The sequence below is a fragment of the Myotis davidii genome, unplaced genomic scaffold (assembly GCF_000327345.1).
Source record: "Myotis davidii unplaced genomic scaffold, ASM32734v1 scaffold608, whole genome shotgun sequence".
NCBI lineage: Eukaryota > Metazoa > Chordata > Mammalia > Chiroptera > Vespertilionidae > Myotis > Myotis davidii.
The window spans coordinates 630899-645661 of record NW_006300025.1 but is presented as its reverse complement, the minus strand read 5'-3'; the positions used below and the strand labels follow the sequence as shown (position 1 = coordinate 645661).

Genomic DNA, 14763 nt, shown 5'->3' with positions numbered 1-14763 from the left:
TTTCTTGGCCAGTTTGTAAAGATCCACTGAGCTACATGTTTGTGACCTGTGCACTTTCCTGTATTAGTCTCTGGACTTTCTTTTAGGTAATTCAAATGAAGAAGAGAGCAAGAATTTTAGGTACATTTGATGAGCAGCTTAGATGTTTTCAGAGTTCAGGTAATAGAGAACAAGATAGAAGAAGCAGATGGGGATAAAGGACCCCAATAAAAAATTTAAACATGTTAAAAAATATATATGTATTTTTTTTCACTTTTTTAAAACTCCATGTCTCAGATCTCCTGCTACAGCGGGAGTTTTTAAAAAAATATATTTTATTGATTTTTTACAGAGAGGAAGGAGGATAGAGAGCTAGAAACATCAATGAGAGAGAAACATCAATCAGCTGCCTCCTGCATGCCCCCTACTGGGTATGTGCCTGCAACCAACGTACATGCCCTTGACCGGAATAGAACCCGGAACCCTTCAGTCCGCAGGCCGAAGCTCCACCCACTGAGCCAAACCGGTCAGGGCCACATTGGGAGTTTTTTCCAGGTCCTGGCCATCCTGGAGACTAGGGTGTGAGGCGTTTGGGGGCTGGCTGTCTGGAGCAAGGTCTGCTGCTTGGCAGGGGCGGCTTACCTGCGACCTTGGAGTTGTATGCCACTCCGACCCCACAGATATTGTTGTTGGCCGCGGCAGAAACTTCCCCTGCACATCGGGTCCCGTGGCTGTGGGGCAAAATAAAGACAAATTAGATACAGTTTCAAAAGACTCTGGAAGGGGTTCCTTAAATTCTGTCAATTGGAAGCAATTTGGTTCTTTTCAATGGCTTGGTTAGCCTGAAGCTAGCACTTGGCCCACCCAATTTTCTATCCGTGTATCCAGCGTCTCTTTTCTGTCCCCCCCTCCACCCCCGCCCTGCTCCAGCCACCTTCTTGACCTTGGCTTATTTCTGACAAAAGGGGCTTTTCAGAACATTTCAACCTTGAAATCTGATCTTTACTTTAAAATTTGAAGTATCTTCCTGCACAAAACTCTCATGTCTCTGGTTGGGAGAGCTCTGGTTGGAGCACTAGAATTGTGGGCTGGTGCTTAATTTCAAGGCTGGCCCATCCATTGTGGGGAATGCTGCTTTACCTTTTTGGACCATAGACTCTTTTGAAGATCAAATGCTAGAGTATTCAATGCTACAGATTCCTACGTTCCTCCCGGAATATAAAAAGCATACATGGGCAACATTTTGCATACAGTTTCAAGGGAGTCCACAGAATCTGTGAGGCTGACCAGATTAAGACCCCCAGGCATTGATTAGGTAACCTTTCCAAGGTTTGTCCGGTTTTATAACTCTGAGCAAGCCTCCTCAGGGCTCATATTCTAGAATATCCTCTGCAGCACTCACTGTAATTCCATTCGTTTTCTCCCTTTAGCTTGTCCTCTCTCCCTTATATCACAGGTTCCAGATAGTTCTTCCCCTCCTGTGTGTACTTCCCTCCTCCTTGAATTGTCCTGGTGACTTGGGTTGACCCATAAAATGCAGGGGAAGGATGATGAGCCACTTCTTAAGAAGCCTGGCACCCTGGCGGTGGGGCTCAGTCTGTTGGGCATTGTCCCACACAAAGAGAAGTTGCTGGCTTGATCCCTAGTCAGGGCACATGCCCGGGTTTTGGGCGAGGTCCCCTGTCAGGGGCGTGCAGGAGGCAGCAGATTGATATTTGTTCCCACATCAATGTTTCTCTCTCCCTCTCCCTTCCTCTCTCTCTAAAATATATAAAAAGAGGCCTGACAACTTCAGCTTCCCTCCGCTGGTGCCACAGGCCCAAAAATCAGGATTTTAAAAAGATTCCCAGGTGATCCTAATGTGCAGCCAAGGTGGAGAACCACTGAGCTAGAGTCTTCAGCCGTGGGCAAAGTACAGCCCGCGGGCCAGATCCGGCCTGTTTGAAATGAATAAAACTAAAAAAAAAAAAAAAAGACCGTACCCTTTTATGTAATGATGTTCACTTGGAATTTATATTAGTTCACACAAACACTCCATCCATGCTTTTGTTCCGGCCCTCCGGTCCAGATTAAGAACCCATTGTGGCCTCGAGTCAAAAAGTTTGCCCACCCCTGGCTGCTAGCTAGACCATATATGGGTGAGAACACGCGGAGAGAGAGGCCTCCAATGTCCCAATACCTTGGATGATATGCCTGACATGTGAGGGGAGCCGCATCCCTCCTCCCTTCCAGAACAGCCAGGGCACCCCTGTCAGCAGCTAATGGAGAGAGACAGGCTGTCCCTGCCCAGGTTACAGGGCTGTGAGCAAATAAATGTTCCTTTTTAAGTTTTGGCATAGTTTGTTAAGTGGCTATAGAGAAGCGGAACAAGCATAAATGCTTAAGTCAATCAGAATGCCCTGTTTAAACACTACACAGCATTCAAGATGTGGAAGTCACCTGACACTTACCAGTCTTGACCCTGAAAAGCCTATTTTAAAGGTCTGTGAAGCAGCTAAGGGATTAAACGGTCACATTACCAAGTCTGCTGGAACCTTGTGTGCACGGCCTGCGGAAGGGCCAAGGTGGGGGTGGAGGGGGGGCTGGCTTTTCCACTCACTACTCCGACTATGGCGCAAGTGAGAAAATGTGGGTGCAGGGGCGTCTGGCTACAGGGCCCCAGGAAGCTTTGGTTTCTGCAGGGGTGACTAGTGTACTGTTTGTGACATCCTCTTGGGGCAAGCAAAGCTATTGCACAAGTCCTTAAAAAATAAAGTATAGACCTAGCCGGTTGCTAAATGGTTAGAGTGTTGGCCTGCAGACTGAAGGGTTCAGTTTTGGTAAAGGTCATGTACCTCGGTTGCAGGCTCGATCCCCAACATGGTCAGGGGCAACCAATTGATATGAGATCAATGTTTCTCTCTCTCTGTTTCCTCCCCTCCCTTCTACTCTCTCTAAAAATGAATGGAAAAAATATCCTCAGGTGAGGATTAACAATAGCAAAAAGAGTCTATATACATATTACAACACACACACACACACACACACACACACATTTTCTTTCTTTGTATGAGTAAAAGTAAATCCTGCCTCCATAAAGGCTGCCTATGTCCTGGACTCTATATTCCCTTTGAAACAGGAATAAAATCTGCATATTGTGTCCAAGTAAGCCCTGAAGTTACTGTAGAAGTTGGCCCTTGTGGTGACAGATCTGTGAAAACTTATTGTGCTGAGCCAACCGCTGTCTCCTTGTCCAAGTTTTCTGTAAATCACATTGAAAAGGTGCTTAGTTAAGATGGAACTTGATAGGAGAATGTTGTGGATGTGGCTTTCATGGCTACTACCTTCTTATTCCAAATGCTGAAGAAACTGATAACTAAAATGTTTAAAAACAGAATGAAAGCACGCATATATGTATCCATATAAACAAAATGATATCAATATCCCTTTATATTGATTTGCATATATACTTTAAATGTATAAATTTAAAGTATATAATTTAAATGTATAAATTTAAATTGGTTGCCCCTGACCATGTTGGGGATCGACTTATATCTACTTATATATTCATAATTATATGCTTATACATATCTAACACATACCTATATATTATCTATACACCTACACATTATATACTTAAATATGTACATATATAAAATACAAACCATATATAAAGTGTACGTATGCTTTATATTGGTGCATAATTTAAAAAATGGAACGTTAATGGATACTGATTAAATGTAACTTGCTTGCTTGCTGTTTCACTCATGCTGAACAAATAATTTTTAAATAAAAGTTTAAAAATCAATGCCATCTCTAATTCGACTGAGTGTGAATTTCCTTATTGTTTAATAAGCAGCCCTGTTGAGATCTCCTTTCTGAGGCTTAAATGTGCAATCAGGCCTTGCCTGGGCCAATCAGTACTTTCACCAGCATCTGTGAAGAACACAGAGGTACTGATGGAGGCCCTATAGTGTGTGGACCCTGCTCTAGGAGACTCAAGAGCTAGAAGGCCCAACAGCCAGCTGCCACTTACTGGGCAGTTATTCATGACAGGCACTGTGCTCAGTGCTTTTCTGGCCTCATCTACTCTAATCCTCACAAGAGGGCTACCTGTAGGTACTGCTCCATTTCACAGATGCCAAAGTTGACTTTTAGAGGTGCTGGCTCCAAGGTGTCCAGCAGCGGTTCTCAACCTGTAGGTCGCGACCCCTTTGGCAGTCGAACGACCCTTTCACAGGGGTTGCCTAAAACCATCCTGCATATCAGATATTTACATTAACAGTAGCAACATTACAGTTATGAAGTAGCAATGAAAATAATTTTATGGTTGAGTCACAACATGAGGAACTGTATTTAAAGGGCCAGAAGGTTGAGAACCACTGATGTACCACAAGAAGGTGGGTGAGCCAGGTCTGAGACCAATGCTCAATTACTGAACCAACCCTATACCCTCCCACATGGGGATAAGCTCATCTCTACCCTAAAACTGCTCACTAAGGGCTGGAGGACAAATGCATGTGAACTGGCTTGAGCAAATGAAAGACACCGAATGCTTCCTTATCTTTAATTTTGGTCTTTAAGTGGCGAGATGAATGTTGTGGGCTCTTTAGAGGAACATAGGAGAAGAAACATTTCATTGTTAAATTAAGAGGCACTAATTAATTATAAGCAGCTAGTGGAGGCGTCTTATAATTGTTCACGACCCTATCTTTTCACAGTCCTGGGCCTTTGTAAGCCCTGTTCCATTGCCTCAAATGCTTTCCCCTCATTCCTGCCTTCCTGATGGTCTCAGGCAATGCTTGCTCCCTGAATGTCAAGAAAATATTTTTCTAAATCCATTTTTGTTTGGACTCTTTGCTTTCTTAAAATATTCAGTAGCTCCCTCTCGCCTCTATAATAAATCATAAGCCTGTCTGAAGTGGAAATGCCTGTAGAGAGTGAGGGACAAAAATGGTTGCTTGATTGACCTCCTTCTAAAGGCAAGTGACCAGAGTCATGGCTGTGTTGCATTACTACTCTCCTTGTCCATGTCTGTGGCAATGTGATTTTCTTGCTCCTCCCATGAAGAGTGGAGCTAATTTCTCTCTTTCTTGAATCAGGCTGGCCTTGCAACTTGTTTTGGCCAAAAGCATGTGTGGAAATGTTGAGTTTAGACCTCAAAAGGACTTGTAGCTTCTCCTTCCTCTTGAAGCCCTGTCCAGGCACTATGTGGACAAGTCCAGGCTCATCTATTGGATGATTAAAGACATGCAATCCTTTGGGCCTATCTCCTCAGCTGATAGTTACCGTCCTCCAGACATGTGAGAGAGGCTGTCCTAAGCCAGCGAGCCCCCGCCAACCTGCCAGCTGACCATGGACGCACAAGTGAGCCCAGCCACAGAGCTGAGCCCTGTCCAGATCAACAGCCCTGTCTAGCTAACCTATAGATTTGTGAGCAATTGTTAATGCTTATTGTTTCAAGCTACTAAGTTTTGGGATGGTTTTTATGTGGCATTACTTGGCAATCGATACCTGATGCAATCGATACCTGATACGCAAGGCTAGCGGGACGACACATGGTTAACCTGTGGGGGAATGGGGTTCAAACCTGGACCGTCATGATGACTGTACTGGGGCTTCCCCAAACAGTTGCAGTTTCTGTGAAGATGTTCAGGTGAAAACCCGGGGCCCTGTTCCTGCCCCTGCCCATGGGGATCTCCAGCGAGAGAGCATAGGCACATCCCTTCTTCCCATGTTGCTGGCCTTCGTCCACTAGAGTGATCGATCACCCCACTTATCCTTTCCAGCCCAAAGCATGTTTTGTTTTTTTTTATATGTGCTCCATTCAAGTCATAGGTTAAGATATATCAAGCAATGTGAGCATGATGAGTATCATTTCTTGACCTACTATGGGCCAGGCACTGTGCTGAGAGTGCTACATGAACTATTCTATCTAATCCTCACAGCAAACTATTACTATTATCATTTTATAGAGGAGGGAGTTGAGACACAGAGATATTAAGTCACTTCTCCTTAGGAGGAAGAACCAGAATTCTAACTCAAGTCTGCTACTGCCAAACCCCTTCTCTTAACCGTGACCCTTGTATTCTCTATTCCTGACTATCAGAAGTGTGCAAATAAAAAGTGTGATGATTAATTTTACGTGTCAGCTGGGCTGGGCCAGGGGGTGCTCAGATATTTGGTCAAACATTATTCTGGGTGTTTCTGTGAGGGTGTTTTGGATGAGAATAGCATTTAAATAGATGGACTTTGAGTAAAGCAACATCCATAATACTGTGTGTGAACAGTCAAGGTACCCTGGATATCCTTAAAGCCAAAGGATTCTGTAATTACGGGGCACATTCATGTGTTTTATATTGGTATAGATTTTTAAAAGAAATGAATATATAGAGATGCAATTGAAGCCCTCCCTGAAGCCATTATGCCTTGGACTTGACCAATACACTAAGTTGGACATAGAAAATTGATCCATGCATGTTTTTTATGCAATCACCTTATAATTAGATATGCACATAGATATAAATGTTTCATAATATATTATCTATTTAAAATTTGCTTTATTCATTTGTATTTTGAGGTTTATTCATGAATTCTAGCTCATTTGTTTTTAGTGCTGTGTAGTCGTTCACTTAAAGATATGCTAAAATTTACTTATTCGTACTCCCACCGATAAGCATTTAGGTTGTTTGCAAGTTGCTTGCTATTACAAATAATTTGAAGAAAATATTCTTGTCTATTTAATTTCTTGGGCACATGTGGAGATTTTCTCTGGGAGTATGTACGTAGGGGGAAAACAGGTTTATGGATATATACTACCTCCTGCAGAGAGGGAGAGTTCCTGTTGCTCTCACAGCCTTGCCAACATTTAGTATCAGCAAAATTTACCATTTTGCTAGTCTATTTGGTGTGAAATGGTATCTCATTAGTTCATTTTGCATATTCCTCATTACCAGGGAGGATGAGCATCTTCTCACATGCGAATTCACTCAGGTGTTCTCTTGTGTTAATCACCTGTGCGTAGCTTCTGTCCATTTTTCTATTATCTTTTCTCTTTGACTTGTGGCCATTATTTATATATTTTGACATTTAATTCTGTTTTTTCCCCTCCATAAAACTTGGGGATTAAGTTGCACATATCTTCTCCTAGTCTGTGGCTTGTCTTTCAACTTTGTTCATTGTGACTTTTGTTGAAGAAAAAGTGTTTCATTTTAATGTAGTCAGGGTTATTAATCTTTTTATTTTTCTTGGGGTTCAGTGATTTGTTTAAGAAATCCATCCCTATTTTAGTATCATAAAGATGTTTTTCTACATTTTAATTCTAAAATATTTCTATACATTTAGGTTTTAATTATCCTGATTTTTATTTATGCTCAAGATGTGAGGTGGACACCTATTTTTGCATACTAACAACTCGTCCTATTTATTAAATATCATCACACTATCCTTCCCTTATTGTTTTTATCGCCATCTTGATCATATGTTAAGCTTCTTTTTATACAGGGTGTGTGTGTGTGTGTAGGATATCTGCTGCTGGCCCCTCTATTCTGTTTCTTTGACCCTTTTTTCTCTCTCCCGAACTAACCCTGCTCTCTCATATTTATTGTGGTTTTATAATGTTTTGATATCTGGTAGTCAGTTTCCCACCTTGATGTTCCCTCCTTCTCTCTTCGTATTAATTCTCCTCATTCTCCTCTTTCTCCTCTCTTGCCTTCTTTTTCTATTCTTGGCTCTTTGCTTTTCTAAATGAATTTTAGAATCATTTTGCTTAATTTCACAGAAAAGTTTAATTGGAATTGCATTGAATTAATAGATGAAGTTGACATCTTTATATTGTTACATCTTTTTTATCCATGAGCTTAGTATGTCACTCCTTCATCCAGGAATTTCTTTATGTGTTTTCTAAGTTTATAATTTTCTCACTAATGTCCTCACATACTTTTTCTTAGATTTATCATTATTTCATTGGTCATGAGATGTGGCATATTGTCAAATAAAAGAGATGCTAGGTAGTATTCTTATTTTATCCCAACATTAGAGAGTATGCCATCAAATTTCAGCACTAAAAATAATGTTTGCTGTAGGTTTTTGATAGACAGTGTTATCTTCAATTAATTAATTACCTATTCAACTGTACCCAGGCAAAATTTCATTCCATTTATTGAGATTTTATTCCAGTGGTTGTATTTTTCAATTGCAATTGGTTCTTTTTCATATTCATGTTTATTTTTGCTCATGTTTTCCACATCATTTATTTTTCTTTTTAAACAGATGTTATTCATGCACTTATCATTCTGAGCAAATGTGCAAATAAAAAGCATAATGGTTAATTTTATGTTTCAACTTGGATGGGTCACAGGGTCTTTGATATTTGGTCAAACATTATTCTGGCTGTTTCTGTGAGGGTGTTTTAAACATAATTTATTTTAAAGTCATTTTAAAGATTCTCCATAAAATTAATTTCACCTGGTATAAATTCATGCCCTGTTTTTTATTTTGTTGAATGTGTGTTTTTCCAGATACTTTTGAATTTTGGTTTTCAGGCTAATTTTGAGTTCAAGATCCCTCCCGCCCCACTTCTTTCTTTCCTTTTTTGGCCTCCATTCCTGGCCATTGGTCCTATGGTTGTCTTAATTGACTTCTTAGTTCTATATCTGACAGCCACAGCTTATGAAGGTGTTCTAGGGCACTAAAAATAAGGACTCACAGAGGTATTGGGAATAATGCAGATTCATTCAGGAAGTTAGTGGGCAACTTGGCCAGGTCCATGGGCATCTAGTCTGTAGTCTCCTTTGATCTACAGATTCTTAGATAACCAGTGCCACAGTGGCCAGCTACAGTATTTTTAGTCCTGTCTTTGCTGAAAGATGCTTAAGTGTTGGAAATATTGGAGCTGAGATGCAGAGATTACTCACCTAGTTGGTCATCAGCTATGTATGCTGGCTAGCCTCCAATGAGTTCTACAGGGTAAGACTTTAGGGCAGTGGTCGGCAAACTCATTAGTCAACAGAGCCAAATATCAACAGTACAACGATTGAAATTTCTTTTGAGATCCAAATTTTTTAAACTTAAACTATATAGGTAGGTACATTGTTATTAACTTAATTAGGGTGCTCCTAAGGCTTAGGAAGAGCCACACTCAAGGGGCCAAAATGCCTTAGCATTCACAGCACGTAAAGATTTCCAGTCCTAACCAGGATATGGCTAAGCAAGTGGGCCATCCCAGCTGGCCCAGGCAGGAGCTAAGACTTTAGGGCAGTGGTCGGCAAACTCATTAGTCAACAGAGCCAAATATCAACAGTACAACGATTGAAATTTCTTTTGAGATCCAAATTTTTTAAACTTAAACTATATAGGTAGGTACATTGTTATTAACTTAATTAGGGTGCTCCTAAGGCTTAGGAAGAGCCACACTCAAGGGGCCAAAATGCCGCATGTGGCTTGTGAGCCGCAGTTTGCCTACCACGGCTTTAGGGTTTCAAGAGTCCTGGTTAAATAGGTGAGGAGGTGCAGTTGTTTTTGGGTAAAATCCCAGGTCTGCTGGGAAGTGTCCTTTACTTTCTGGGGAAGAGAAGAGGCTCTCCAGCTTCCTAGATGCTAGGACTTCCATTTGTTCCAATAGATTAAGCTTGTCTCATGCATACAAACTATCTTTGGATATAATTCCTCTTTCAATCAGCAATGCAGAAACACAGGCACCAGACACTTGCCATAAACTTTAACCTTGAGTCGACTGTTACCTAGTTTCTGTCAAAAGCTCAGATGAGAGAATAGATGTCTGAGAATAAATGGGGCCATCCATGAACTCCTTTGGCATAAATTCTCCACATTTTCTATGTAGCTGAAAAACGGTTGACTTAGCTCCTTAGAAATCCCTTCACTGAATGTCATAATTATATTTTTTGCCATTTGGGAGTGCTTACCTTGTACCATGCCCTGTACCAACTGCTCTGTGGACATGTGTCTAGTCCTTCATACAAACCTTCAAGGTGGTTACTCCCATTTTATAGAGAGGAGAAACTGATTCAAGGATCACTTATTTCATACCAAGTAATTAACACAACACTATATTTGTTTATCATAATCTGCTATATTTTTCTCTCTTAAGAAAAGTATTGCCACCCATGGACCATAAAATCCCCCTATGTGGCATGCATAACATCACTTTCCAAAGTAGAAATGATTATACTAACCTACAGATGATCCTTTTATAATTGTTATAATTCTCTCCATAGCTCCCAGTCTGTTATGTCTGTTCTTCTAGCTATAGGGAAACCTTAAATAATGAAGACTTGTTTAATCCAGGTAGGGGACTAAAAATAAAATTAAAAAAAATATATTTTTTTCCCAATGGCTCACAATAGCTGACAAAATCGAACTTTGTTGTGTTTATTCTGCTCTGGTTTGTATAGAGAGAAGGTTTAAAGCAACAGCAACATTTGAGCAAATATCGACTTATGAGATACAACATTCCCTGCTTATCTGTGGGTTTGCTGTCCATGGTTTTAGTTACCCTGGGTCAACTGCAGTCCAAAAATATTAAATAGTAAATTCCAGAAAAAACAATTTATAAGTTTTTGACTGTGTGCCATTCTGAAATCTCTCACTGTCCTGCTCCATCCCACACAGAAGGTGACTCATCCCTTTGGTGGTTTTGGTAGGTACCAGTGCCTGTGTCCAAGTAACCCTTATTTTACTTAATAATGTCATATTCACATAACTTTTATTATAGTATCCTGTTATAATTTTTTTATCTTATTACTAGTTATTGGTGTTAGTCTCCTTACTATGTCTAATTTTATAAATTATACTTTGTCATAGGTATGTATGTACAGAAAAAACCCTAGTATATATAGGGTTCAGTACTATCTGTGGTTTCAGGCATCTACCCATTGGGGGTCTTAGAATGTGATAAAAGGGGACTACTGTATTCTCAAAGCTCCCACGAAATAAACATTTAGATTAGGTCTTGGAAAACAGTTTGAATTTTATTATCCAGGAGGTGATTACAGAATTGTCTATAAAGTATCAGTTTCCATCAGTGTGCAAATAGCCAACCAGAGGAGGCCCATTTTTCTCACATGTTCTTCTCTGGCTTGTCACACAGAGTTCTTCAAAATGAAATATGACTTTTAAAAAGAAAAAAAATGTTAATCATGGAAATTCTTTATTATTTGAAGGTTTAACTAATGCTATCAATCCAAGGAACTTACATAGAGATAAATGTTTCTCATCATCCATTTTTCCTTCCTCCTTCCCCCCGTTTTGCCTGAGTAATAAATGTCCTCTCTCTTCCTGAATTTATAGTACATTTTTGGCAGCCAGGAATTGCATCTACTCCGGAATCTCTTACTCTTTAGGGCTTATAGATAGAGTGTGCTGCACCCCGTGATGCTCCCTAAATATTGCCGATGGCAGGGATGACATTTCAGTGTCAAATGCTTGTCAAATAAATGTTATGCAAGAGGGACTTTTATGGACAGCAGCACAGTAATGAAATGCGGATCTGCAATGCATCACTGAATATTGACTTAAAACCAAGCAACGATGGAAGATTATTGACAAAGCAAGGGCTGCAAAACTTGGAAGGGGCAGGCAGCTCTAACATGGACAGATGTCAAGGCTACTCAACATCTCAGCCCAGCTGAGAAGGTATGCCATCCTCTGTCAACCAGCCAATCAATATTTGTTGAATGCCAGCAAAGAAAAAAATGTGGTACTGGATCCTCATACCTCACAGGAAATCAGTTATATAAGTTTTGCACATTGTTGATGCTCATTAATTGTGTATTATTTCCTCTCTTTTTGCAATTTGGGTTATTATTACTGTTATTATTATTTTGCTTGGCCATCTGTATTCTCTGATTGTAAACTAGGAGGAAATTATACTCCTTTTGCAAAGTTTTCAACTGTTTAAATATATCCCCAGAGCCCAGATACTGCATGTAATTATTAAATGGTTCACAGTAGAATAAATACACTTGCTCTGCTTAAAAAGAAATAATCCTATAAAGTCAAATTAAGCATAGGGCGAGAAATTCTAATATACAGATCCGCTGAAAGCAGTTTTGCATATATATGAAGTTTGCTTTCATAGAGTCCTTGGTTTGGAGCTTTAAATATGTTCTTAAATAAATGTACACTTGAAGGAAAACAAGTTAACAAATTAGTACAGAGGGGATGATATGGTGTTTAAGACTATCAGGGAAGCTCAGGAGAGACTCACTGCTCTTGAACTTGGTTTCCCATGCAAGGAAAACATTTTATTTGCTTGCTTGAGAGAGAACCCCTTGTAGTGCATTTTATTTTCTACTTTTCACAGCAATGAGAACCCTGTGAGGGAGAGCCGCTGCCTTTTCCTGGGCAGCAATTGCTTCTGAGTCCTAACTGGCCTTTGTAGCAGGTGGTGTGACTGGAATGTCAATAGCCCCAAGCCCATTGCCGGTCAACATCAGTCAGCCCTTTATCAGAGTCATGCTTAAGTGAGCATTTCTCAAGAGCCCAGAGTCTGCTGGGCAGAGATGGGGCATCAGGTAGGATGCCCATGCCCATGCCCAGAAGAGAATACGGCATGTCTTTGTGGTTGCATAGCTATCCAGAGACTCGTGCTGGATTGGTAGTGAACCCTGACCAAGGCAAGTGTGGGGCTCAAGGCTCCCGGAGCCTTTGGGGAGCAACATTCCTTGGGTGCAATGGAGGATGGTCCATGTCTATGTCTCTGACCCAGTTTCCTACCCAACCACAGAATCTCTCCTTCTTTCTCCTAGAAACCTGTCCGAACCTCTCATGCTCACGCTTCTGTGAAGTCTTCTTAGAACGCTGCCCCACACACCAGTCTTTAAATCCCAGCCCAGTTACCCAGGCCACCTTGTGAACATGCATGCACCTCCTGCCTTCCCCTCTTCACCTAAATTGTACCCACACTCCGGATACACTCCCCACCAACTCTGCTTACTTCTTCATTAAAATCCTAGACTAAATGCCACCTCTTCAAGGAAACCTGTCCCAACTGCCCCAGCCAGACATGAGTTTGCATTTCTCTCCAAAGCGTCTTTATTGTGAGGCAGTGTGTGTAATAGCCCCCTCACTAGTGTCAAATCCTGTCTCCACCACTTATTTGCTATGCGATGTTACACAACTTGCTTAACCTTCTTGTGCCTCAGTTTCCAAAATGGGAAAAATAATGATAATGTCTGTTTTAGATAATTATTATGAGAATTGAATTAATACATGCAAAACACTTAAAATAGTGCCCTAAACATAGTGACTGCTTAATATGTATTTGCTTCCTTTGTGTTTTCCTTCTTCCTCCCTCCCTTCCTTTTTTTAAAGTTCTGGCTACACTTAACCCTGTAGTGATTTGGGCATCTATCACCTCCTCATATGACACTGCAAGTTCCTTAGCAGCTTGCATACCAAAACTAACAGTTTCATGAGTACTGAATTAAAGTTCCAACACTTTTTTAAGCTTCTTTTTATGCCATATGCTCTTAAAATTTACTTCTTATTATAGATAATATCAAAGATATACAAGAGTAGAGTGGATTCATATACCCATCAGCTGGTGTAACAATTATTGACTCCTGGCCAATTTTATTTCCTCTGTACATCCAGTCATTCTCCTCCTTCCTGCTCCAAACCCTAAGTTATATTGAAGAAAATACCCATCAAAATATTTCATCTTAGGAGGAATTTTTAGTAAACGTATCCTACACTCATGGGAAGTCTGCTTTATTTTAATTCTTGTGTCACACAAGAATCATCTTGAGGACAGATTCAAGCTTTCGGACTATGGATCCTTCCAGAGCTGTGGACTTGAACTTTGACCCATCATCCTCCCATAATCATTTACAAGAGTAGTTATGTTTTGAGAGACCATGCTTTGAACTGTGGTACCATCTAATCTTTGCAACAACAAGTCATGATGGATGGGGATCTTTGAAAATGACTTGATCATTGGGAAAAGTCCCATTTATTGGTCACAGTGGACACTGTGTCTTGAGTCATTGGCTCCCTAAGAGGCAAAGATCATGCTAATCTGACTCACTATGACTGTGTCTCAGGCAATTGGACACTTGAGAATTTTTACCAGTGACAATGAAAAATTTTATTGCACTAAATACTAATTAGTTCTAGCTAGAAGATTTTAGCTAGTTTAAAACTGTATTTTCAAGAACACATTTGAAAATTAACAATTTTAAGGTAGGAGTCATCATTTTTTAAAAAGAATAATCTTATAGTATATCACACAGGAAGAGTTGCTTTGGGGAAGGTTGTGCTGGATTCAGAAAATGAGGTAAGGGAGAAAGCCACCCTGTTGGTTATATTTTTGTGCCTGAATCATTCTATCAAAGGTAAATTTAGTGCCTACTAGCTGCAGAGAGATGGCAAATAGCTGGCACACATGTTGCTACTGCCCTTTCTGAGGTCGAGTGGACAACTGGTAACCAATCATGCTGAAGCCAGGCACTCCCTCGTGGTCCTTCTCAACACAGTGCTCCAGACCATCATTTCCAATCACAGCTCACCCCTGGCTTAGTGACATCTATTTAGTAATGTCACATCCGTGTGTCAGAAAATGGTTTGTTTGCTAAGAGTATGCTAGGATTATAAGCCATGGGGGTAAGAGACACGTTATGTCAGAAGTTCTCAGATGTTTTATTATATCCTCACCCCCTAAACACACTTCCAAATACTGCATTATAATTTTAAAGCTGTAGGCGAAGTTGATAGAAAGTGAATTGTGTGATTGGACATCAGGTATGATCTTTAAAAAATGTTGCAAAATTGAATTGTAGTTTTTCT

General features: G+C 40.4%; 1 protein-coding gene across 1 annotated transcript in view; it reads right to left on the bottom strand.

Moving 5' to 3' along the window:
* The window catches only part of PCSK2 (proprotein convertase subtilisin/kexin type 2), a 243590-nt gene that overhangs the window by 43077 nt on the left and 185750 nt on the right, over positions 1-14763 (bottom strand). The window contains exon 7 of the mRNA XM_006776113.2: positions 622-710. Coding sequence (XP_006776176.1) covers positions 622-710 — 89 coding nt within the window. The remainder of the gene's footprint in view (positions 1-621; positions 711-14763) is intronic.